At 45.7% G+C, this 22,863-nt stretch overlaps 3 protein-coding genes across 5 annotated transcripts in view; 2 read left to right on the top strand and 1 right to left on the bottom strand.

The window, feature by feature from the left end:
* Positions 1-8,959: 8,959 nt before the first annotated feature.
* On the top strand, positions 8,960-11,595 carry Hsd17b10 (hydroxysteroid 17-beta dehydrogenase 10). The gene is made up of 6 exons (XM_006993990.4): positions 8,960-9,088; positions 9,465-9,629; positions 10,511-10,675; positions 10,801-10,929; positions 11,016-11,124; positions 11,293-11,595. Exons 1-6 carry the CDS (start codon positions 9,062-9,064, stop codon positions 11,481-11,483), a joined length of 786 nt encoding a protein of 261 aa, XP_006994052.1. The 5' UTR covers positions 8,960-9,061; the 3' UTR covers positions 11,484-11,595.
* A 139-nt stretch (positions 11,596-11,734) lies between these two features.
* Ribc1 (RIB43A domain with coiled-coils 1) lies at positions 11,735-22,751 on the bottom strand. 2 transcript variants are annotated; one of them, XM_076561902.1, is made up of 8 exons: positions 22,727-22,751; positions 21,782-21,856; positions 15,461-15,577; positions 14,186-14,267; positions 13,664-14,005; positions 12,905-13,023; positions 12,102-12,496; positions 11,735-11,979 (listed from the first exon to the last, which is right to left on the bottom strand). In XM_076561902.1, the coding sequence occupies exons 3-8, from the start codon at positions 15,575-15,577 to the stop codon at positions 11,898-11,900; spliced, it is 1,137 nt and encodes a 378-aa protein (XP_076418017.1). In that variant the 5' UTR covers positions 21,782-21,856; positions 22,727-22,751; the 3' UTR covers positions 11,735-11,897. The 2 variants fall into 2 exon arrangements, with proteins under 2 accessions (XP_076418017.1, XP_006994053.1); XM_006993991.4 differs by lacking the exon at positions 22,727-22,751 and adding an exon at positions 22,156-22,289.
* The window catches only part of Smc1a (structural maintenance of chromosomes 1A), a 46,656-nt gene continuing 46,169 nt past the window's right edge, over positions 22,377-22,863 (top strand). The window contains exon 1 of one of the 2 annotated variants that reach the window (XM_006993992.4): positions 22,377-22,649. In XM_006993992.4, the coding sequence (XP_006994054.1) occupies positions 22,541-22,649 (109 nt within the window). In that variant the 5' untranslated portion in view covers positions 22,377-22,540. The remainder of the gene's footprint in view (positions 22,650-22,863) is intronic. The other variant, XM_015987479.3, reaches the window with a different exon arrangement.

Below are 22,863 nucleotides of genomic sequence, written 5' to 3' on the forward strand. Positions count from 1 at the left end.
TAGGAGAGCAGGAGAAAGGAAGTGCAAATCCAAGATGCATTTAGGGATTGGGAAGTATCACAGGGGCAGAACACTTGCCTAGCATGCAGGAGGCCTGGGCTTAATCCCAGCACCATCACAACAAAACAAAAAACCAAAGATATGCTTAGGAGTTATATCAATGGGACTTGGCAATTGATTGAATCAAGTAAAGTGTATCAGGCTTATTCTTTTGTTTTTGTTTGTTTGTTTGTTTGTTTGTTTTCGAGACAGGGTTTCTCGGTGTAGCTTGAGCCTATCCTGGGCCTCACTCTGTAGATCAGGTTGGCCTCGAACTCACAGAGATCTGCCTGCCTCTGCCTCCCGAGTGCTGGGATTAAAGGTGTGGGCCACCACCCCCCAGCCAGGCTTATTCTTTAGGCCACCAATCAGTTCCCAAATCATGACACAAGAGACTTATTAGTAATGAATGCTTGGGCTAGCTTAGGCTCATTTCTGGCTAGCATTTATTCTTTAACTTATATTAACCTGTTTCTCTTTATCTACCTTTTGCCTCGGGGCTTTTTACTGTTCTTATGGCTTACTTTCCTGCTTCCTCCAGTGTCTGGCTGGCTGGCAATAGCTGGCTTCTGGCCCTGGGCATGTCCCTTTCTTTCCTCCTCATTGTCTTTGTTCTTTTCCCCTCGTTCTTCTCTCCTATCTATTCTCTCTGCCAGGCAGCCCAACCTATCCCCTCCCTGCCTAGTTATTGGCCATTCAGCTTTTTATTAGACCAATCAGGTGCCTTAGGCAGGCAAGGTGAAAAAGATGCAACATGTCTTTACATAATTAAATACGCATCCTTACATAGTTAAACAAATGCAACATAACCAAATGTAACACATCCTTACATAGTTAAAGTAATTTCCACAACAATAAAGCATGCCTGAATCCTAGGGATGACTTGATTGCCTGGGAAGATGGTATTGCTACCAACTGAGATAAAGCAAGTTTAGGGAACAATGACTCAGCTTACTTCAGGACAAAGCGATGGAGTAATTTGGTATGTGGGAGCAGTAAATAGTTGGCTATGATTCTGAAGTTCAGTGGAGTCAGTAGGCTGAAGGTAGAGTACTGGGGAAATATTTAAAAGCAAAAGGTGGGTGAGATCCTTAAAAAGAGGGAAGAAGAAAAAGAATCTAGGGAGGGGACCTAAGAAAGAAGTGAGAGAATTCTAAAGAGGCAAGAGAGGGAGGCATCACAGAAAACAGATGGGATTTTCTAGGAGGAGAGAGCAATCAACCATGTCAAATGCAGTAAGAAAGCTCTGATTACATAAAGGCTGGTAAATGACCTTCAGTGTTTAGGATAGAACTGGTGCTCAGCATGTACAAGGCCCTGGGTTCCAAAGGAAAAGGAAAGGAGCTATTGATATGGGCAACAGTCAAGTCCCTGTGACCCTGGGAAAGCATCACACAGGCTCCTTCAGCCATCACTCCCAATTTATTCAACGACAAACCTTCTGCTAGCATGAATCCTAAGCACACATTCTCTCAGCGCTCATCACTCCTGCTGAGTTCAAACCCTTCATTCCAGCCGAGTCTCATCTCATTTGGAAATCACAGGCCACATTTGGATGCTCTCTGCATGCATCACGTGGGGATCCTTTCTCTTTGCCAGTGTCCCCTCAGCAGCAGAGAAAGCCAGTGCAGCTCTGGTGATGAGGACTATCACTTTTCCCTCTCTCCCCTGGTAGGTAATACACACTGAGGATTGTGACATAATCTTGCATTTTTTTAGGTTCTACTGTTCTTGCTATGTAACCTTTGGCCTTTTTAGTCCATATTTTCTAATGATCTTGAGACAGAAATGCATACAATAAAAAGGGAGAGTGCTTAATGGTACAAATCTTTAAGAAAGTGGAAGGGTCTGGAACACAAATCCAATGGGGAGAGAGAGCATCTTCAAACAGGATCTCTCTTCTCTAATCCCCAAGGAATGGATGGTGTGCCTTGAGACAACTTTGGAAATACTGAGAAGCAGCGTTGACTTAATGGTTTCCATTTGCTCTAAACATAGTGCTTAAGCACCAGTCTATTGGAGTCAGTAGAGAAAATTCAAGGAGTCTGTGAACTTGTCTGGGGGAAAAAACCTTCCTATTTATTTTCACTTTCACTAATAGACATGGACCACATCCTTCTAGATAATGTGTGAATAACAAACTACAGTAGAATTAGTTCTTGTGGCTTTATCACCAATAGAAATCAGATTTTAGCCAGACATAGTGACTCACACCTTTAATCTCAACATTCTAGAGGCAGAGGCAGGTGGGTTTCTGTGAGTTTGGAGGCAGCCTGGTCTACATGGTGAGTTCCAGGGCTGCATAGTGAAACCCTATAGAAAGACAGGAAGAAAGGAAGGAAGGAAGGGAATCAGATTTTAAAAGTTGTGTGTGAGGTATGCCTCTGTGTATGATGTATACATGTGTATGTGTGTATGTGTGTGTGTGTGAGGGTGTGTATGCCCATGTAGAGACCAGAGGAGGATGTCAAGGGTCCTCCTCTATCATTCTCCACTTTACTCCTTTGAGGAAGGTCTCTCACTGAATCCAGAGCTTGCACATGTGGCTGTACCTGATTTTTTTTACGTGAGTGCTAGGTATCCAAACTCAGGTTCTAATGTTTGCATAGTGTCTTAGTTAGGTTTTCTGTTACTGTGAAGAGACACTATAACTATGGCAACTCTTTTTTTAAAAAAAAAAATATTTTTATTTTATTTGCATTGGTGCTTTTGCCTGCATGTATATCTATAATGAGGGTGTCAGGTCTTGTAGTTACAGATAGTTGTTAGCTGCCATGTGGGTGCTGGGAATTGAACCCACATCCTCTGGAAGAGCAGTCAGTGCTCTTAACTGCTGAGCCATCTCTCCAACGCCCCCCCTCCACCTCCATGGTAACTCTTATAAAGGAAAACATTTCATTAGAGGTGGCTTTCAGTTTAGTGGTCTAGTCCATTATCATCATGGCAGGAAGCATGGTGGCATGCAGACAGACATGGTGCTGGAGAAGGAGCTGAGAGTTCTACATCTAGATTGGTAGGCTAGATTGATGACACTGGGCTTGTCTTGAGCATCTGAGACCCCAAGCCCACCTCTAGCGACACACTTCCTCCAACAAAGCCACACCCATTCCAACAAGCCCACACCTTCTAACGGTGCCACTCCCTGAAACCACCACACATAGCAAACACTCTAACCTACTGGGCTATCTCCCCGTCTCAGAAACCAGATTTTTGGAGCACAATATGGTACTGCATATGTCTTCTTCCATCCAGGCCTGACCCTGCTCAGCTTCCATGATCAGACAAGATCAGGCACATAAATTTTTATTTCATGTACTAATAAAGAAGCACACCGGGTGGTGGTGGCACACGCCTTTAATCCCCGGCACTCGGGAGGCAGAGGCAGGCCGATCTCTGTAAGTTCAAGGCCAGCCTGGTCTCCAAAGTGAGTTCCAGGAAAGGCGCAAAGCAACACAGAGAAACCTTGTCTCAAAAAAACCAATAAATAAATAAATAAATAAATAAATAAATAAATAAATAAATAAATAAATAAATAAAAAAGAAGCACATACACTTCTACTTTGCAGATGTGGGATTTCTGTAATTTTGGTATTTGTATTTCAGTATAGGTTTCTTTCATAATCCTATTTGTCTTATAGAATGCATACATTTTTCTGGGAAGGGATTCTCTAGACTTTGCATGGTTTCCAGAGGTGTTCACAGCATACGAAGGACTACACAACACTGCTCTGAAGAATAACGGTAATAAACTCTACAGAACTCTTGCTACAAGCCAACAGCTCCTTTAAGTCTTTTATTTTTTCTTACACATATTTTTGTTTTTGTTTTTTTTTTTTATTTTGGACAGGGCTCATGTACTCAGGCTGGCTTCAAGCCCATCATGTAGCCAAGGATGGCTTTTAACTCCCGATCTTCCTCCCTTAGATTCCTGAGTAGCTGGGATTACAGTTGTGTAGCATTGCTTCTAGCTATAAGTACTTTTTGTTTATGGTTATGGAATAACCAACAAAAAGCTTCTGTGGTTTTTCATTATTAGGCAATAAACCACCCGTGTTCATTTATTTACTTATTAGTTAGGGTTGACAAAATTAATCCATTTGTGTTTTAACAACTCTCCCATTTGCTTCACACATGGCAGGCTACATTCTTGGCACTGGCTTGTTAATAGGTAAATGAGCAGAAGACCCTAAGGTTTACCTTCCAGAAGGAGATGAATTCTACAAATAAGACCCAGTTGGATCAGAGTAAAACTCACCACAATCCTTTGGGAACAGTTTTGCAATGCCCAAAGTTCTGAACATAAGTTGGTTTCAAAATTTTGGAGCTCAAACTTATTAGGTGACAAAAACCTGACCAAGCGTTATCAGATTATTTCTTCTTTCATACAGTGTGCCATTTCAAACTTTTCCTTTTAAAGGGTTTTTTTTTTAAGATTTATTTATTTATTATGTATAGAGCATGTATGATGCAGGCCAGAAGAAGGCACCAGATCTCGTTGCAGATGGTTGTGAGCCACCATGTGGTTGCTGGGAATTGAACTCAGGACCTCTGGAAGAACAGTCAGTGCTCTTAACCTCTGAGCCATCTCTCCAGCCCTTTTAAGGGGTTTTAAGTTTTTTTTTTTTCAAGACAGGGTTTCTCTGTGTAGCTTTGGCTGTCCTGGAACTCACTCTGTAGACCAGACTGGCCTCACACTCACAGAGATACACCTGCCTCTGCCTCCTGGATACTGGGATCAAAGGTGTCTGCCACCACCACTCAGCTTTTAAAAAAATGTTTAATGTTTACTATGTCCTAGACCTTTCTTAGAAGCTATGTAGTATAGAATATATGCAGTATAAAGAGTTAGATCATATAGAATATGCTTTCTCTCTGGATGTGGTGGTGCCCATCTGTAATCCCACCACTTGGAAGGTAGAGGTAGGAGGTCAGGAGTTCAATGTCATCCTCAGCTACATAGTGATTTTGGGACTAACTTAGGCCATATAGTCTGGAATTTAAAAAGAGAGAGAGTGTTGCTGCAAGCCGAAGGAAAATGTAATGGAATTCAGCTACTATCACAAAAGCTACTACTTGGAAATGTCAAGGACTTTCCCAAAGGTCAAGCCATGGCTTACGAAGTTTTGGTGATATTTTAGCTTTTGTATATATATTAGCCGATTCCTGCAATGATTTCCTTGTATGCTATGCATACTTCCAAGAACTCCTAACAGTGTATTTTATCTGAAATACCTACCAAGCATTCAAGGCCAAATGATCTCCTGAATTAAGGTATATTAGCTCAGACCCTCCTTTCTTATACAGTCTTAGTGGTATTTATACTAACATTATAGACTCCTAACATTTACCTAACCACTTCCAGGAATGTAGTTTGAGCACATAAATTCCCTTTTTCTGATTTAGTTCTTAGTTGACCTCCTCCTTTACCACTCCCTTTTTGGGTTGTAAAAGAAAGCCTGATGGTCACTGCCTGAGGAAAACTCTTGTCTGCCTTTATGACTCTGTAAGAATTCAAACCTGGTGAGCTTGCTTTAGCTAGAGCACTGCTATTGCATGGGTATAGAACTGTAAACCTCAGAGACTGAGGAGGATTTTGACTGGAGAACTAGATGGAGAACTAGAAGAATGAGATGGAAGATGAGGAAGAGCCAGATGGGGAAGAATGGGATGCGTAAGAATGAGATGAGAAAGACCAACATGGGGCAGAACTAAGATGAGAGAATTAAGATAGAGCATAGAGCCAGGCGGTGGTAGCGCACACCTTTAATCCCAGCACTCGGGAGGCAGAGGCAGGCGGATCTCTGTGAGTTCGAGGCCAGCCTGGGCTACCAAGTGAGTTCCAGGAAAAGGCGCAAAGCTACACAGAGAAACCCTGTCCTAAAAAAAAAAAAAAAAAAAAAAGATAGAGCATAGAAGGGACAGCAGATAAAAGTAGAGAGAAATCAGGCAAGAAAGGAGCTAGACATGAGAGCAGAACTGAAGCTGTGTAGCTAGGATGTTATACCAGAGGAATAAAGTAGATAGATGAATGAGCTCGGTGTACTTAGATTCTTTTCCTGAAAATAATTTGCGCTTATTTGTAACTTCTCTTCTGGGCCCCTGGGAAGAAGATTACTAGGCTGGACCATAATAATATTTGAGAGAGAGAGAGAGAGAGAGAGAGAGAGAGAGAGAGAGAGAGAGAGAGAGAGAGAGAGAGAGAGAGAGAGAGAAGAGGTGAGTGCTGGAGAGATGGTTCAGGGTAAGAGTACTTACTGCTCTGTAAGACTATCCGTAGCCAGGTTTGGATCCTAGCACTTACATCGTGGCTCACAACTATCTGTGCCTCCAGTTCCAAGGGATCAGATTCTTTCTTCTGGCCTCTGAGGGCTCCCACCTGAATGTGGTGCATGTAAACTCATGCAAACGACCAGACATACACGTACAGATTAATTAATTAGTAACTAATTAATTCACTTTTTTTCGGAGCTGAGGACCGAACCCAGGGCCTTGTGCTTGCTAGGCAAGCGCTCTAACATTGAGCTAAATTCCCAACCCCTAATTAATTTACTTTTAAAGCTGGATATGGAGCCGGGCGGTGGTGGTGGTGGTGGTGGTGGTGGTGGCGGCGGCGGCGGCGGCGGCGGCGGCGGCGGTGGTGGCACACGCCTTTAATCCCAGCACTCGGGAGGCAGAGCCAGGAGGATCTCTGTGACTTCGAGGCCAGCCTGGTCTACAAAGTGAGATCCAGGAAAGGCACAAAGGTACACAGAGAAACCCTGTCTCGAAAAACAAAAACAAAAACAAAAACAAAAACAAAAACAAAAACAAAAAAACAAAAAACAACAACAACAAAAAAACCAAAAAAAAGAAAGAAAGAAAAAAGCTGGGCATGGTGGCTCATACTTATAATCCTAGTACTCAGCAGTCTCAAGTAGGAGGATTGAGGAAGATTCCTGGAAATTTTAGGCCAGCCTGGTCTATGTAGTGAGTTGCCTGAACTACAGAGTGAGAGACCCTGCCCCCACCCACCCAAAATCAGTACCTTCCTTTCTGAAGGAAAGAGATGGATTTCTAAACGCTATGTAGAGATTCAAATATGCACTATATAGTCGTGATGTGGCTACAGCTTGAGTGGTCTGAAAGGACCCCTCTTGGGAGGCATTATTTTACTTTATTTCTGTATGAAAAAAAAAAGCAGCCATGCAGGAACAGGTGAATGCAAAAATGAACACAAAAGAGGCCACTGTAACTGAAGAAAGTATATGAGGCCAGTGAAAAATGCTACCCCTTTTCTTTATTCTCTTAAAATTCAGCCGGGGGTGGGGGTGGTGGCAAATGTCTTTAATCCAGCACTCAGGAGGCAGAGGCAGGTGGAGCTCTGTGAGTTCGAGGCCAGCCTGGGCAACCAAGTGAGTTCCAGGAAAGGCGCAAAGCTGCACAGAGAAACCCTGTCTCGAAAAAAAATTCAGTCCCAGTAGGAGAACTGCTTTTTTTTTTTTTTTTTTTTTTGAGTCAGTGACTCACTATGTAGTCTACTCCTGGCTGACTAGCCTGAAATTGGCTATGTAAGTAAAGCAGCATGGTCTCAAGTTCGCTACAGCTATGATGCTTCTTCCTCCAGACTGCTAGGGTCACAGTTGATGGGAACACTTCACCCAAACATTTAGATTGTGAGCCTGGGACTGGTGAAACGGCTCAAGCCTGATGATCTGTGTTTGACTCCCAGAAGCCACATGATGGAAGGAGAAAACCAACTCCTACAGTTGCCCTTGGACTCCCCACACAGTATAAACACACACACACACACACACACACACACACACACACACACACACACACACAAATGTTAAAAGATTGTGAGTGGGTGCTAAACCGTTTGATAAAGTAGTGAAAATCAATATAGGTATACTGGCTGTCAACAGCCAGTCGTCCTTGAGGGAAGTCCATAGGAGAATACTTAACATATTAAAGCACAGTACAGTTGCAGGCAGAAAGTGTAGGCTGAAATTTGTGGGCCTGAAGACTTTGGGTTGAGAAAAAACATGGATGGAAGACAGATTAGATGTCCATCCTAAAGATTCTAATTGAGATATTGGCTGAAAGCTCATCTAGAGTGACTAGAGACCTAACTTTTTTTTAACAACAGTCTCTGGATGTTGCCCAATCTACATTGGGCGATCTGGGCATCGAACACAGGAACATAGAGCAAAGGCTGAGGCAATGAGAGACGCTCTTGTCTCTGTGAGTTTGCTTCTCAGAAATACCTGTTTCGTAATGCCTGCCTCCTATCCTTAGCTCCCAATGACCCTCTCCACCCACAAGCACGAAGTGTATTGTTGTCTGGCCTCTCTCTCCTTGCCTCAACGTATTTCTCTCTGCGGCTGCTTCTCTGTATCTCAGAATCTTCCTTTCCCTGTCCTCAGCTCAATATTCTGGAATCTGTAGTTGGGCTGTTTGTAGCTCCGTGGTAGAGTACTTGCGTAACAGGTACAGAGCCTTGGGGTTTGGTTCCGTCACCGAAAAAAAAAAAAAAATCAGCCCCTTTCGTTGTCTGTCCTGTAATTTTATCTTTCTCCAAATGAACTGTGTCCTCCTGGGAAGTACGGACCTTGTATTATTTCTCTGTGTACCCGGTAGAACCTGGCAGCTAGGAATCGGTTTCAATTACACTTGAAAGCTTTACTGAGAAAGGGGCTGGGTTTCTATCTTTGCCCGGTCTTCCTCTGCTGCAGCTGGCTGCATGCCAAACGGTCAGCTAGCGAGCGGGGTGAAGGGGTGGTGATACCATGCAGGGACCACTTAGGCTCTTTCTACCAGCGAAACGCTCCTCAGACCGAGTCCACGGCTTTTCCCTTTCCAAGGTCCGGACGCAGCAGGCCACGCCCTGTCCTCCCCCCTCCCCTCCCTCCCCCTCCCCTCCCCCACGACACCGCGTGTGCCGCTGCTCCCCGCCCCAGTAGGCGGCTCTGTGTCAACCAATCAGCGAGCGCCTGTGCCAAAGGGACTGAAACCCCTCCTCTGGTGGCGAGACCTGTGCAAGATGGCTGCGGCGTGTCGGAGCGTGAAGGTAGACTGCTCTGTGCCTCTAACGTTTGTTTTTGCGCAGGCTAGGACTGCACGGGCAGGAACTAGAGAGGAGACATGGGTGCCTGGGGAAAAGGGTCCTGCTTCTCCGGGCCTCGTTTTCTGGCGATCGGGTTCAACGTTCAACTGCACATGTGTGTGAGGGGTCGCAGGGAAACACGCCTGGGATGAGACACGCCCCCCCCACCCCCTAACCCCCCCCCAACCCCGGCCTCCCCTCCCCGCGGTCTCAGCGGTGAGGAGAGGAAGCACCGTTGGGTCTTTGACTATCCCTGTTTCTTCGCAGAATTCGGGAACTGGCAAGTGAAAGGGGGTGGGGGGTGTTGGACCGCAGCAGTTTACCTTGTACCTCTTCACAGGGCCTGGTGGCACTAATAACTGGAGGAGCCTCGGGCCTTGGCCTGGCTACGGCCGAAAGACTGGTGGGACAGGGGGCCACAGCGGTGCTTCTGGACTTACCTAACTCGGGGGGTGAGGCCCAAGCCAAGAAGTTAGGAGAGAGCTGCATGTTTGCCCCAGCCAACGTGAGTCACGACTCCGCCAGAGTGTGCAGGAGGAAACTCGGGGGGCGGGGCTTCTCCCATAAAAGTGGTGTCGGGGGGTGGGGTGGGGGGGATGGGTGTCGGTCAGGTAAAAGCACTTGCTGCCATCTGTAACGACCTGAGTTTGATCCCCAGGACCTACGTGGTATGAGGAAAGAACTGACTGTGACCTCCACATGAGTGCCCTGGCACAAACATGCCCGCACATACATACAAATAAATAAATCCATCGCCCGTCAGCTTTTGACCTGAGTCCTTGAGCTCATGAGGGCACCTGCAATAAGAACTTGAAAGCCAGGGCTCAGCAGAACGGCGACGAGGACTGGACACACCAGAATTTCCTGGAGGAGATATGAACAGTTGGAAATGCCTATCTGCCCAGTGATTATATATTTACAGAGTTGAAAAACCTGAACTGCACAGGAAGGGATTTTTTTTTTTAAAAAAAAAAAGCTAGTTCATGTTCCTGTGAGCAATTCTCACAACAGGGTTGTATCGGAATATAGCTCAGTGGTAGAGTTCTTGCCTAGCATGTACGAGACCCCCTCAGTTTAATTGTCAATACTGCAAAAGAAAAAAGCAAAACAAGGTTGTATAGTGCCCTGATCCATAGCAGCTGAGAATTACCAGGGGCATAGGAATCCAAAGAGTATAGATTTGAAAAATACTTTGCAGTACTTTTCTGTAGTCTCCACCATTTTCCTTTCACTCGCTTCACTTGTTTTAGCACAACTCTCTCTTGGCCTCCCTTTTGCTCACACAATTCTGCCCCCATTCAAGGACTGGGCTCGCCCTCCTCTCTAGGTTTAGTGGTGTGTGTATGCCAGGAAATGAATACCTTTCCTTCATGTCTCCCTTTCAAGGTGACCTCTGAGAAGGATGTACAAGCAGCTTTGACTCTAGCAAAAGAAAAGTTTGGCCGCATAGATGTGGCTGTCAACTGTGCAGGTATTGCAGTGGCCATTAAGACATACAACCAAAAGAAGAACCAGGTGCATACCTTGGAAGACTTCCAGCGGGTTCTCAATGTAAGGCCTTGGTAGATCTCCAGGGGTAGGAATAAGAAGTGTCTGGCTGTGGGTACTCAGCTTTTAAGCAAACACAAAGCAGCCTCTGCCTTAGATCCCACATCATGGTTCTACCCGCCCTCCAGGTGAATCTCATAGGCACTTTCAATGTGATCCGCTTGGTTGCTGGGGAGATGGGTCAGAATGAACCAGACCAGGGAGGCCAACGTGGAGTTATCATTAACACTGCCAGTGTGGCTGCCTTTGAGGGCCAGGTATGTGGATGGAGGCAAAGTTCTTATTTGAATGACTGTGTGTGGGGGGGGGCTCTCCTGACTATGATCTCCACTCTTTTTTCCAGGTTGGACAGGCTGCATACTCTGCATCCAAAGGGGGCATAGTGGGCATGACACTGCCCATTGCTCGTGACCTGGCTCCCATAGGCATCCGTGTGATGACAATTGCTCCAGGTAGGCATTTCTTTCTCTTTCTTGCCATCCCTAGAGTTGGGTGGGATCTGTAGACAGATGAGAGGAGGTGTCCACTACCTAAATATCAGCAGCTTAGCACTGCAGTGAGGAAGAACCAAGCGACTATGAGAACAGAAATGAACCTTTGCTTTTGGTGCTTTCGTCTAGGTTTGTTTGCCACCCCACTGCTTACCACCCTTCCAGAGAAAGTGCGCAACTTCTTGGCCAGCCAGGTGCCCTTCCCCAGCCGACTCGGTGACCCTGCTGAATACGCTCATGCGGTCCAGGCCATAATTGAGAACCCATTCTTGAATGGAGAGGTCATCCGGCTGGATGGGGCCATTCGAATGCAGCCTTAAAGGGTGAAGGCAAGAAAAACACCAACTTCTCTCCAGCTTGAAGGAAAGCTAACAGCCATTTTGTAACTCTGCTCCAGTCACCCTCTGTGCCTAATAAATTCTCAAACTACCAGGGCGTGAGCAGTCTTATGCATGAGGGGAACTGACATGGGGAAGACAGTGAAGGATCCGAGGCTGGATCCATAAGAACAACCCCAGTGTGGAGTGGGAAAGGCGGTATCTCACACTTGTGCACCTTAACAACACAGGGGTCACTATAGTGAATAATTTTATTCCCTAGGGTAGAAAGTGGAGTTTGGGGCTTAGTTCCCTCCTACTGAGGAGAGATTGGAGATAGGGGTATGTAGCATTTTCTGGACGACTCCTGGCCACCTGTGAGGTTGATAGGTGAGAAGGGAGGTGGTCATCCAGGCTTCAGCGGCTGCTGGTGTTGAACTGGAGGTAATACTGGGCAGTCGGCTGATTGGTGTAGATGACTGAATTCAGGTAATTTTGCCTGTGAAAATTCAAAGGCCACAGGTGATGTTCTCTCCCTCTCCCTGGTCCTTGGCATTCCTCCCCCCCCCCCCCCCCCCCCCGCCCCCGCCTTCCTCCCCGCTGCTGTACTGGAGAACTCACTGGGCTGCTTGTTCCCTAGCCAACTCCTTGTTGAAGGAGCCCAGCCCCCGTCGAAATTCCGCACACAACTGCCTCTCCTGTTCTTCCAGCTCCAGGGCTGCTTCAGCCAGGCGGACGGTCTGGCGGCCCCACTCAGCTTCCAGGGACTTTTCCACTCGGCGCTGTTCCTTTTTCTCCTGTCGTTGGGTTTCCTGGGTTTTCCTGATGACGGCTCGCTGCTCTGCAGTCATGCCCTTCCAGCAGTAGGGCAGGACCCGGTGAGGAGCCTGGGGGCGCTGGGCAGCCTGAGGGTTCTCGGTCAGAAGATCACTGGTGACTTGTTTCTTGATCTCCTTGAGTTTGGCCTCCTGTTGCTGCTGCTGTTCACGGCGCTGCTGCAGGGCCTTCTTAGCGGCCTGGTGGTAATGTAAGCATTTGGGGGCCCAGCCTTAAGAAACTTACTTGAAGGGGTAGGAAAAAATAGAGCCCTACTAATCTCAGAGAGAAGGGAGAGACATAGCATGAATTTTTAATGACCCTAAGGGTATGATGGAGGGGGATAGAATGGCCAGGGAATTTCTCTGCACTTAGTCTGAGAGGTCAGGGATGAAAAGCCAATACCTGTTTGTAAGTCACCCTGTATTTGGAGGTGGGGAGAGAGGTGACTTATGCTTTAATAGGATCGTAAGTGACAGGGGTAGTCCTTGGGGAAATGAGAATGCTTACTCTGGTTGGAATGGGGTGTGAGGTTTGTGGTTAAGGTTTCCCAGGACTTGGTTCAAGACTTGGGGTGGGCTTAGTGCACTGGCTAGTTCAGGACATACCTGGGCTTTGTTAGCATTAGCCATAGCAGTCCTCATGGCTGCTCGACAGGACTCCTCCAGCCTGGCTAGTTCAGCTGCTCTTGTGTTCACGGCTAGGCGCAGCTGGTCACTAAGCAAAGCTACACAGAAAAATATGGCCAGGGTATTGCACTTGCCTCTTCTAGGCCCCATTCCTGGTTTACTCATTAGCTATTTGTTTGACATACTTTATATTTGTTGCACAGATCTGAGTGTCAAAAGTTACACCGGTATGGAAGGAGTTACCCTTTGGGGTCGGGGTAGCCAAAGCACAGCAACTTGGATAACAATGTAGTTCTGTCATGCTTGAGCTGTGAGGCCTTAAGTCATTTCGTCTCTCTAGCCTCAGTCTCAAGGTTATTTGTTGGGTTCTAAGGATATCACAGAATTAGCTCCTGTCTCAGAGAACTCCCTGCCTAGTCCAGTGTGGTGGTGTATGCCTATAATTCCAGCACTTGGGAGACAGAGGCCGGAAGATCAGAACTTCAAGGTCATCCCTAGCTATATAGCAAGTTCAAAGCCAGTGTGTGTTCCATGAGACCCTGTCTCAAGTAGAACTGTAAAATGCTTCCATCAGGTAAATGCCAAGAAATCATGATGGATGGGTAGAGTGTCAGTTGCTGAAGGAGGTCAGGGAAGTTAGGGCTTGTACAGACTAACCTTTCTGCCTCAGCTGGATGGGTAACTACCTCCACATAGTGCTATCCCCAGACCAGGTGGGCTCCCTGCTTGGCTACTTACCTGCACGCACCTCCTCGTCTCTGGCTGCCTGTTGTTCCTGTAGCTGTCTCTCCAAGTTGTATCTGAACTGTTCTTGCTGCATTTTCAGTCGTGAGGCCCTTTCCGGGTCCTCTCCATGGAAGTACTGCATGCTGGCTGGGCCAAAGTACGTGCCACTGTCATAATAAGGGACTGGAAACTCTTGGAGTTGTTTGGGATCCCAGAAGTCACATTCTTGTCCATTCCTGAATTGCTGCCTTTGCTCCCGAAAATCCTGTACTTTCTTGGACAACCGACATGCCCGTTCTGCCTCTTCCTTCTCTAACATCTGTGCTACCAGATCATAGTGCGCATGCTTGGTACCTAGGAGTGATTGACAGGGACATGAAGACACATCAGAACGGAGCCCAGTCAGCCTGGCCTCTGCTCCTCATCTGGCTTATCACTCCCAGAACCTCAGGCTCTTTTCAGAGGCAGAATTGCCCAACTTCAGCCCATTCTCTCTAGTTCTACCTTTGTTTTGCCCCAGCCTTGAGTGTTTACCATAAGCCATATCTTTGCTTTGCTCCATTGCTTCCCGAAGCTTTCGTTCCTCCACCTGGGAGTTCAGGGCATCCACATCCACCTGGATCTCAAAGAAAGAAGCTAAATTAGAGTAGACTCTCAGCATGGTACATTGAATGCTCTAACACAGATGCTATTTAGAAATTACCCCCTTTGCCGGGCGGTGGTGGTGCACGCCTTTAATCCCAGCACTCGGGAGGTAGAGGCAGGCGGATCTCTTTGAGTTTGAGGCCAGCCTGGTCTACAAAGCGAGTTCCAGGAAGGTGCAAAGCTACACAGAGAAACCCTGTCTCAAAAAAACCAAAAAAAAAAAAAAAATAGAAATTACCCCCTTTAAGTTCCCCTATAGCTCTTCAGGACCTACTGGATAAAGGGATGAAAACATCCCTTTCAGTCTCTATCCCTCAGCTTCGTTCACGGTTGTGAAGGTTAATACTGTCAACATGGTCTGGTAAGATGGTTCAGTGGGTAAGGTTCAGGCTTGAGAGAGTTTGATACCAGAGAGCCACATGGTAGAAGGAGAGGGCCGACTCTCGCAAGTTATCTTGGGACCTCCACATTCACACTGTAGCATGCAGAGCACCACATGCTGCCTCCCAAGTAAAAATACACAAGATACTGTCAGCTTGATAGCATTTAGAATCACTTAGGAGAGAAACCTTTAGACCTGTCTATGAGGGAGTTTCTAGATTGGATTATTTTAAGTGGGGAAACCTGTCTTAACTGTGGGCCATACCATACCATGGACTAGGGTCCTGGACTGAATAAAAAGGAGGAAGTGAACTGAATTCTGCTTCCTAACTGTGGGTGCAAAGTGACCACCACTTCCTGCTCCTTCCCCCCAATAATGGGCTATATACTCAAACTGAGCCCAAACCCTTTCTTCCTTGTTTGGCAGGGATTTTGTCATAGTAACAGGAAAAATAACTAATATAACAGTATCATGTTTAGCCGTGCAGAAATCCCTTCAATAGTCTTTACACCCTTTTGTGGCTCCATGTTGTTTCTCAAGAACCAGCTACAGTCCAGGAGCTGACCAGAGAGGAGCCAGCTGTCACCCCATCGTCTGTCCCTGCACAATCCTGACTCTTCTTAAGCCTGCCCACGTATATGAAGTTAGTTCCCCAGCTCCTTCCCTTCCAGTCCGAGGGCCTTCTGGAATCCAGGGGGGTTATAATGCACTGCTCCATTCCTTTCTAGGCGTAAGAGGGAAGTAACCCCAGCTTTGTAAAGTGCTTTCCATTACCCACTCACCCCCATGACTCGGTTCCGCACGTTGAAGAATCGGCATTGTCGTTCCTTTTCTCGATTTCTTCTAGCCTCAATGGCTGCTATCTCCTTGGGATCTGGTAGGAGGTCTAACTTATACATCTGGAGCAATGAGAGATGGAATGGCCCATTAATGCTGGCACTGTCCTTCACTATATCATACCTCTAGTTCTTCTTTATAACATCTCGCCAGCTATGATCTTGAGTTTACTTTCTGATGTTTCATATCTGTGTCCTCAAACTCTGCTGTCACCACACTGTCACACTTCAGTCTAATGGCAGGCAATATTCCCAGAGACCTTGATGGTCTGTTTCTCCAATGTCTTCTCTGCCCTGGCTACCACGGGGATCTTTCTGAAAGCAAGTCTGACCATTGCACTCCTTAGCTTAAAGCTTTTGTAAAGCAGTCCCAGGTGCAGAGAACAAGAGACTACAGAATTCTCAGCCCTAAATGGGAAATCTGTATCACATCCCCTCCGTCCAAGGCTCAGTGACATTGCAGAAGGGATGGAAAGACTAAGAGTCAGAGGTGGTGGATGAATACAGGGAAACAGTATGCTCTGGACATAGCAGCGGGGGCTGTACATATGAACTCACAGAGATTTGGACAGCATGCACAAATCCTGTGCAAACTCAAGCCAGAACAAATCCCAGCATGCAGAAAGGAAGTGGGCACAAAGACCCACCCCTAGGGAAGTTGGCAACTGATAGCTGCTGGGAGAGGAGAGCCAAGTTTTCTTTGAGAGTGTAGAGCCCACTCTTTATTTTTGCTTTTCAAGATAGGGTTTCTCTGTGTGGCTCTGGCTGTCCTGGAACTCACTCTGTAGACCAGGATGGCCTTGAACTCAGATCTGTCTGCCTCTGCCTCCCAAGTGCTGGGATGAACTCACAGGCAGATCTCTGTGAGTTCGAGGCTAACCTGGTTTACAAATCAGGTTCCAGGACAGCCAGGGCGGTTACACAAAGAAACTTTGTCTCTAAAAACAACAAACAAACAAAGGTATGTGCCAACCATGATCTGCAAAGCCCTACTCTTAAATTGACCATGTTACAGTAGAAGGACACACATCCAATAATGTATTGTCAGCACAAATTGGACATGATGGGTGAAAAAAAATGAAGAGCACAAAAGTTGGGTGGGCAGGGGAAGGGGGATAGATCTGGGAAGGGTTGGGGGAGGGGTGAGTATGAGCGAAACTATACAAAATCCTCAAAGAATAATAAAATTTTTGTAAGTAGCTTTAAAACAAATGTCTAAAAGATAAATTTATTCACTTATTTTACATTAATAAAACAAAAAGATAAGGTCTAACTCCCTTTGTTAGCACTCAAAAGGCCAGGGCAGGAAGATCGTGAGTTTGAGGCCAGTCTGGGCTACACAGCAAGAGACTGTCTCAAATATAAACAGGAAAACTTGAAAAATGTTATTCATGGATTCATATATATATATATATATATGTATATATATATATATAAATATTACAGAGAGAATAATAATAGATTTTGCAGTATGGGAAGTAGTTTGAAAAGAAACAAGGCATTTCAATGGGACCAGTAATCTGTATGTTGAGGGGTTTGTTTTCTAACAAGATTCCACTGTGTCACCCAGGCTGGCTTGAAGTTGCAATACTTCACCAGTCTTTCAAGTACTAAGATTATAATTACACCTACTTTAAGTTGGGGAGTTGGTTCATTGATTGCTATTTTGTCAGGCCTCCAAACTTACATATGGGATATATATATATATATATATATAATTTCTTGTTTGTTTTGTCAACTATTTCAGTTACAAAATGGTTATTGGAAGTTATAGCACTAGGAAGAGTTGGAGTACTTGAAGAAAGGCCAGTGTTCCTGGAGCACTGTAACCAAGGGAGACAGTGGCATGAGACAAATGGAAAAAGGTGTAGGGACTGGCTCTTCAAAGCCTGTAGTAATGGGGCTGGGAGCGAGGCTCAGTTGGTAAAAAGCTTGTCTAGCATACAGGAAACCCTGGGTATAATCCACAGCACCACATAAACCTGGGTTGAGTAGTACATGCCTATAATCTCAGCACTTGGGGAGGCGAGACAGGAGGATCAGAAGTTCAAGGTCCTCTTCAAGTACAGAGTAAGAACCAGTTTCAAGAAAACTGTCTCAAGGGCTGGTGACATGGATGAATGGGTAATGATACTTGTCAACAAGCCCGATGGATCTGAGTTTGATGCCTGGACCCACATGGTAGAAAGAGAACCGACTCCTACAAGTTGTCCTCTGACCTCCACATGTGCATGCCAGTGTTCTCCTCCCCCCACTAAATAAATGTAACAAAGTTTGTTTTTAAACTGTCTCCAAAAAAGACCCTGGCATGAGTTTGGATCTCAGTGTAATGAGAAGCTAGTGGAGGATTTCAAGCAAGTAAGACAAGAGAATATGATTTGTTTGCAAGCTCCAGCCCCCACTACTTATGTGTCAAAACTGGGCCTTCCAAAATATGAAGGAACATGGACTAATTATCTGACTGGATAAGTAATAAAATAAAGGGGAAATGTATTTCAGAAAAGCTGCTTATCTGTGTGATGAGTGGGCAACAGAAAACAATATAGAAGAAGCTAGACAGCCAATGTGGAGACCACTGAAGTTAAGCAAAAAGACAAGGATATTGGCTTTGAGTAGGGCTATTTTAAGAAGAGGGAGGGCTGGATAAATGGTTCATCATTAAAGGCTAGCCTCACACCTAAAAAGAAAAGGGGGGGGGGAAGGCTGGGTTAAAGAATGCTTCCAGGGCTGGGGAGATGACTCAGTGGGTAGAGTGCTGGTGCAAGCCTGAGGACCTGAGTTCAAATCCCCTGCACCCTCATAAAAGCAAGGTTCAGTGTCTCCAAAAGGAAAGAAGCCCAATTAGTATCTTAATTTTAGTTCAGTGAGACCCAGTTTGGACTTCTGCTTTCTAGAGCTGTATGAAAGTAAGTTTTTTATTAGTTTATTAGGTTTGGGACGATTTGTTATAGCAGTAATATGAAACTAATGTAGCTTCTCAACCAATATTTATTGGAAGATAGACTTTATCTAAAGCCACCAGCCCTGTGTAACTAGTGAGTTGTCAAGTGAGATACACTGGGTTAAGTAAAATACACTGTTAAAACCACCAAGGGACTAATGAGATGAAAAGTGCTTGCAACCAGGCCTTATGAGTTCTACCCTTGGATCCACGTGGTAGGAGAGCACCTTTGCCCCACACGGTGAAAGAGAACCCACTCCTACAGGTTGTCCTCTGACTTACACACACACACACACACACACACACACACACACACACACACCAGTAATGGTGTGTGTGTGTGTGTGTGGGTGTGCACGATTATACCACAGTGCATTTGTGGAGGGCTGAGCACAACTTGCAGGAGCTCTCTCTCTCCTTCCACCATGTGGGATCCAGAGATCAAACTCAGGTCAGGCCTGGCTGCAAATGCCACCTCATCAGTTTATAATTACTGATTCTAATAGAAATTTTCTTTATTATTAATGAAGTTTCACATGTATTCAACCATTTACTTATTGCTTTGTGAAGTGCCCAGTCATCTTGTGTTCATTTAAGGGATTGTTTGCATTTAAAAATTTTATTTTTTGTGAATATATAAAACAAAATTATACATATTTATGGGTTATTATGTTTCAATACATAATATGCTATGTAATGTTCAAACTAAGGTAACTCTGCCTCCTTAAACATTTATCCTTTTTTTCAAAGACAGGGTTCTCTGTGTAGTCCTGGCTGTCCTGGAACTCTCTGTAGACCAGGCTGGCCTTGAACTCAAGAGATCTCCCTGCCTCTGCCTCCCGAGTGCTGGGATTAAACAAGTGCTTCCTAACCACTGAGCCCTCCTCCAGCCCTCATTTCACATCACAGAGGGAATTTTGGTAAACTTATATTTAGTCACATTTACCCATCTTTTTCTTTGAATTAAGTGTTTCTAGTTACTTAAAAAAAAATCTGTTGCAAGGTGATCCCAGCAGTTGGGAGGCTGAGGTAGGAGGACTGTTAAAAATTGGAGGCCAGTCTGGACTAAATAGTAAGTTCCAGACCATCCTGGACTACAGAGGCCTGTTTCAAAAACAACCATCATGGGTGTTCTCAGAAGAGATGAGTTATTTAACATAAATCTCTGTGCCAAGTTATTTGTTAGGGAGGTCCCAGAGGCACCTAAAACATAGGGTACTGCTATTCCTCCTGGTTTGTTTACCATAACTAAATGGTAAGAGCCTAATGCTAAAGATACCAGTTTAGCTGCTGGGCATGGAGAAATCAATCTGGACCCACAAAGAAATGTCCTCCATGCTGGCTAGCTTTCATAGTTCCAGAAGGTGCTACCAGGCCTTCCACTAGGGTAGAAAAGACATTTTACCCAGCAGTGAACCCTGCATGCTACAATGCCAACCTTCCAGGTAAGATATGCCCACTGGTGTAATCTGGCATGACTTAATGAGGGTAACCAACCACTTGGATTAGATTTGAGTCCTGGTCCATAAGAGGGAATTCGTGCCTAGTACTGTAAAGCTAGCAGAAGTCCATGTCTGGGGAGGTCATGGGAAGTACCTAGGGGAGTACTCTGGGGAGTAGGGAAGAACCTACTACTACTGTTTTGTGAATTGCCTTCTAAATGTATAAATACAAATATATTTATATTTATAGATTAGTGCTGCTCTCAATTGTGGTCAGAGAAGCTCCTTTTTGCTGTAGGCAAGTTTATGCAGAGACTCATAACTGCTCAAACTGTTGAGAATAAGCGGCTGTTGAGTGCTTAGTTCCAAATGAGATGTCTATCACCATTACTCCAAAGTGCAGGGAACACTGTGTTAGAAGAAGTGGGAAGAATGTAAAGACCCAGAGGAGGGGAGGGATACCATGAGGTGCTGTCTTTTAGACATGACAGGGCCGTGCACTCATGAATTCACAGCAGCTGAGGTTACCTGGATGAGACCTGTACTACAAGAGCAAGCTAGTAAACCTTCCAGCATGGGTGGGTGAAGAGTTCATGAGGCTCCATCCCTAGTTGAAGGGCTATTAGAAGTTGATGCCTGCTAAGGAAGAGTCAATTTTCTTGCAGATCCATATCATGCACATATGGGCAGTACTAATTGGACTCAGTGAGTTACAAAGAGGGCAGATATTATGGGAGTTTAGAGGACAGAGGCTGGAGTGGGGATGGATATGATCCATATTTATTGGTATATATACAAAAGTATTCTCCATAGTGAGTTTCAGGACAGCCAGGGCAATGTAGAGAGACCCTGCCTCCCCCATAAAAAATATTAAAACCAATGAACCAAATAGCAACAAAAAACCCACCTAAAACAAAATATCTCTCTATTCTAAATTCATAAAGATATTCTACAATTTCTAAGGGTTTGCCTTTATCATTTGTTTTTAATCCATTTGAAACTGCATTTTGTCTATATTTAGAAATAGTTAAATTTTCTCCCAAGCTCCATCTCACCTTTGAAAATTAAATAGTAATTTCTCTAAAAACTATGAGATTGCCTTTGGTTATTTTATTCCCCTTTCTTGACTGTGACTGTTTTCCCAACACAGCTTCAGTTGTGACTTCCATATCAGATTCTATCAAGTGAGCTTTCTCACTTTCCTAGACTCTTTAGGACTCTTCCCAGCTTTTAGACATTTAAAACGTTACAGGAATAGGACTGGAGAGACAGCTTGGTGGTTAAGAACACGTCCTGATCTTCCAGAACACCAGAGTTCTCTCAGTACCCATCAGGTGGTTCACAACCACCTGTAACTCCAGCTCCAAGGGATCGAATGCCCTGTGTCCGTGGCATACATACATACATATACACATACAAATAAAAACGAATCTTAAAATAGTTACAGAGCTGTGTGGTGGGGGCACATGCCTTTTATCTAAGCACTCAGGAAACTAAGGTAGGTGGATATCTGAGTTCAAGGTCAGCCTGGTCTACACAGTGAGTTCCAGGGCAGCCAGAGCTACACAGAGAAACCTTGTCTTGGAAAAAAAAAGTTACAGGAATAGCTGTGGAAACCACTATCTGAAGAAAATAGATTGAGAAATGAATGGAGGAGGGCAAGGCATAAAGAAGAGAGAGAAGGGAAACAGAAAAGCCAATGAGGGAGGTAGACAAGCAGAGGAGAGTGAAGAGAAAGATAGGGATAAAGAGGGAAGGTGTCATAGTCATATGATGCAGTGGGAATGGGATTGGGGAGAAACAGATATAGCAAGGAGAAAGGGAAAAGGACAAAGCTGGAGCACTGGCTTAAGGACGTGGCCCCCTGGTGTTCACATAAGATACCTTTCTCAATTTTGAAGCTCCTAAGTGGACTGGGTCCAAGTTGGCTCTAGGATTTACAACAGCAGTCTTGGAATTCTGCTTGGAGAAATAAGAGAGAGGCAGAAGATAGGGGTGGTATCTCAGAATACAACTTTCCCCAACTTGTATCTCCGTTGTCTAGGAGTCTAGGAGTCCCCTCATCCTCCTTTACATTCCAATCTACCTCACCTAAGTCCTCTCTAAGACCGTCCTTCTGGTTCAAACCGCCTACCCCTCCGAGGGTGCCTTCCAATTCTCGACTGAGCCCTTTGCTGGAGCCCCCTAGACCAGCTAGACTACAAACGACAGCAGGGTGCCCGCCTCCCACTCGCCCTGGGGAGCCGGGAGGGCATAACCTTGCTGTGACTTCTGACTTGTCTCAGCAAGCGTGGGCTCAGGCCCCCGCCTGCTTTCTGATTCTCCCAGAAAGCGAGAGCCCTCCTCAGCACTAGCGCTTCCGCAGCTTTGTGTGTTACCGCTTCGACGGTTGCGGTGCAACTACAAAGGGGGGCGGGGCCCAAAGTGCCGGCACAAGCTCGAGCCGGGCGACCAATCAACAGAGGCTCTATTTCAGGCGGAAGTGACTGCGCCCCTGGCACGGGGAGCCGGAAATCCTGATTGGCTTGTACTTATTATCGCGAGGTTTACCGTACACCCGGTTTGCACCGCGTTATTTCCCGCGCGGGCTAACCTCGGGTCCCAGGACTAAGGTGCCGGCTTTCCTACGGTAGCGCTGCTGTCATGGGTTTCCTGAAACTGATTGAGATCGAGAACTTTAAATCGTACAAGGGTCGACAGATTATCGGACCATTTCAGAGGTTCACCGCCATCATTGGACCCAATGGCTCTGGTGAGATAAATCCGTGGCAGCCCTGCGGGCGTCCCGGTCCGGTACCCCTTGTTTGTCTGCAGAGTAGTACAACCTACCCCATGCAACCTGAGACGTTGTGAACCCTAAAATGGCCCTTGCTCCTCTTGGGGGGATTCCGCTTGAACTTGCTCCCCTTTCCGCCGTGCGCTTAACTCGAGCCGCTTCTTAAATGTCAGTTGGCCGAATTTTGTGC

This window comes from Peromyscus maniculatus, chromosome X (genome assembly GCF_049852395.1).
Source record: "Peromyscus maniculatus bairdii isolate BWxNUB_F1_BW_parent chromosome X, HU_Pman_BW_mat_3.1, whole genome shotgun sequence".
Classification (NCBI taxonomy): domain Eukaryota; kingdom Metazoa; phylum Chordata; class Mammalia; order Rodentia; family Cricetidae; genus Peromyscus; species Peromyscus maniculatus.

Excerpts from the sequence above, each read along its gene's own strand:
- Ribc1 (XM_076561902.1), bottom strand. The coding sequence starts at position 15,577 with ATGTATAAGTTAGACCTCCTACCAGATCCCAAGGAGATAGCAGCCATT. Across the intron at positions 14,268-15,460 it reads TGCGGAACCGAGTCATGGGG|GTGGATGTGGATGCCCTGAA; the intron begins GTGAGTGGGTAA and ends TTTGAGATCCAG. Across the intron at positions 13,024-13,663 it reads AGACGAGGAGGTGCGTGCAG|CTTTGCTTAGTGACCAGCTG; the intron begins GTAAGTAGCCAA and ends TTTTCTGTGTAG.
- Hsd17b10 (XM_006993990.4), top strand. The coding sequence starts at position 9,062 with ATGGCTGCGGCGTGTCGGAGCGTGAAG. Across the intron at positions 9,630-10,510 it reads GCATGTTTGCCCCAGCCAAC|GTGACCTCTGAGAAGGATGT; the intron begins GTGAGTCACGAC and ends CTCCCTTTCAAG. Across the intron at positions 10,676-10,800 it reads ACTTCCAGCGGGTTCTCAAT|GTGAATCTCATAGGCACTTT; the intron begins GTAAGGCCTTGG and ends CCCGCCCTCCAG.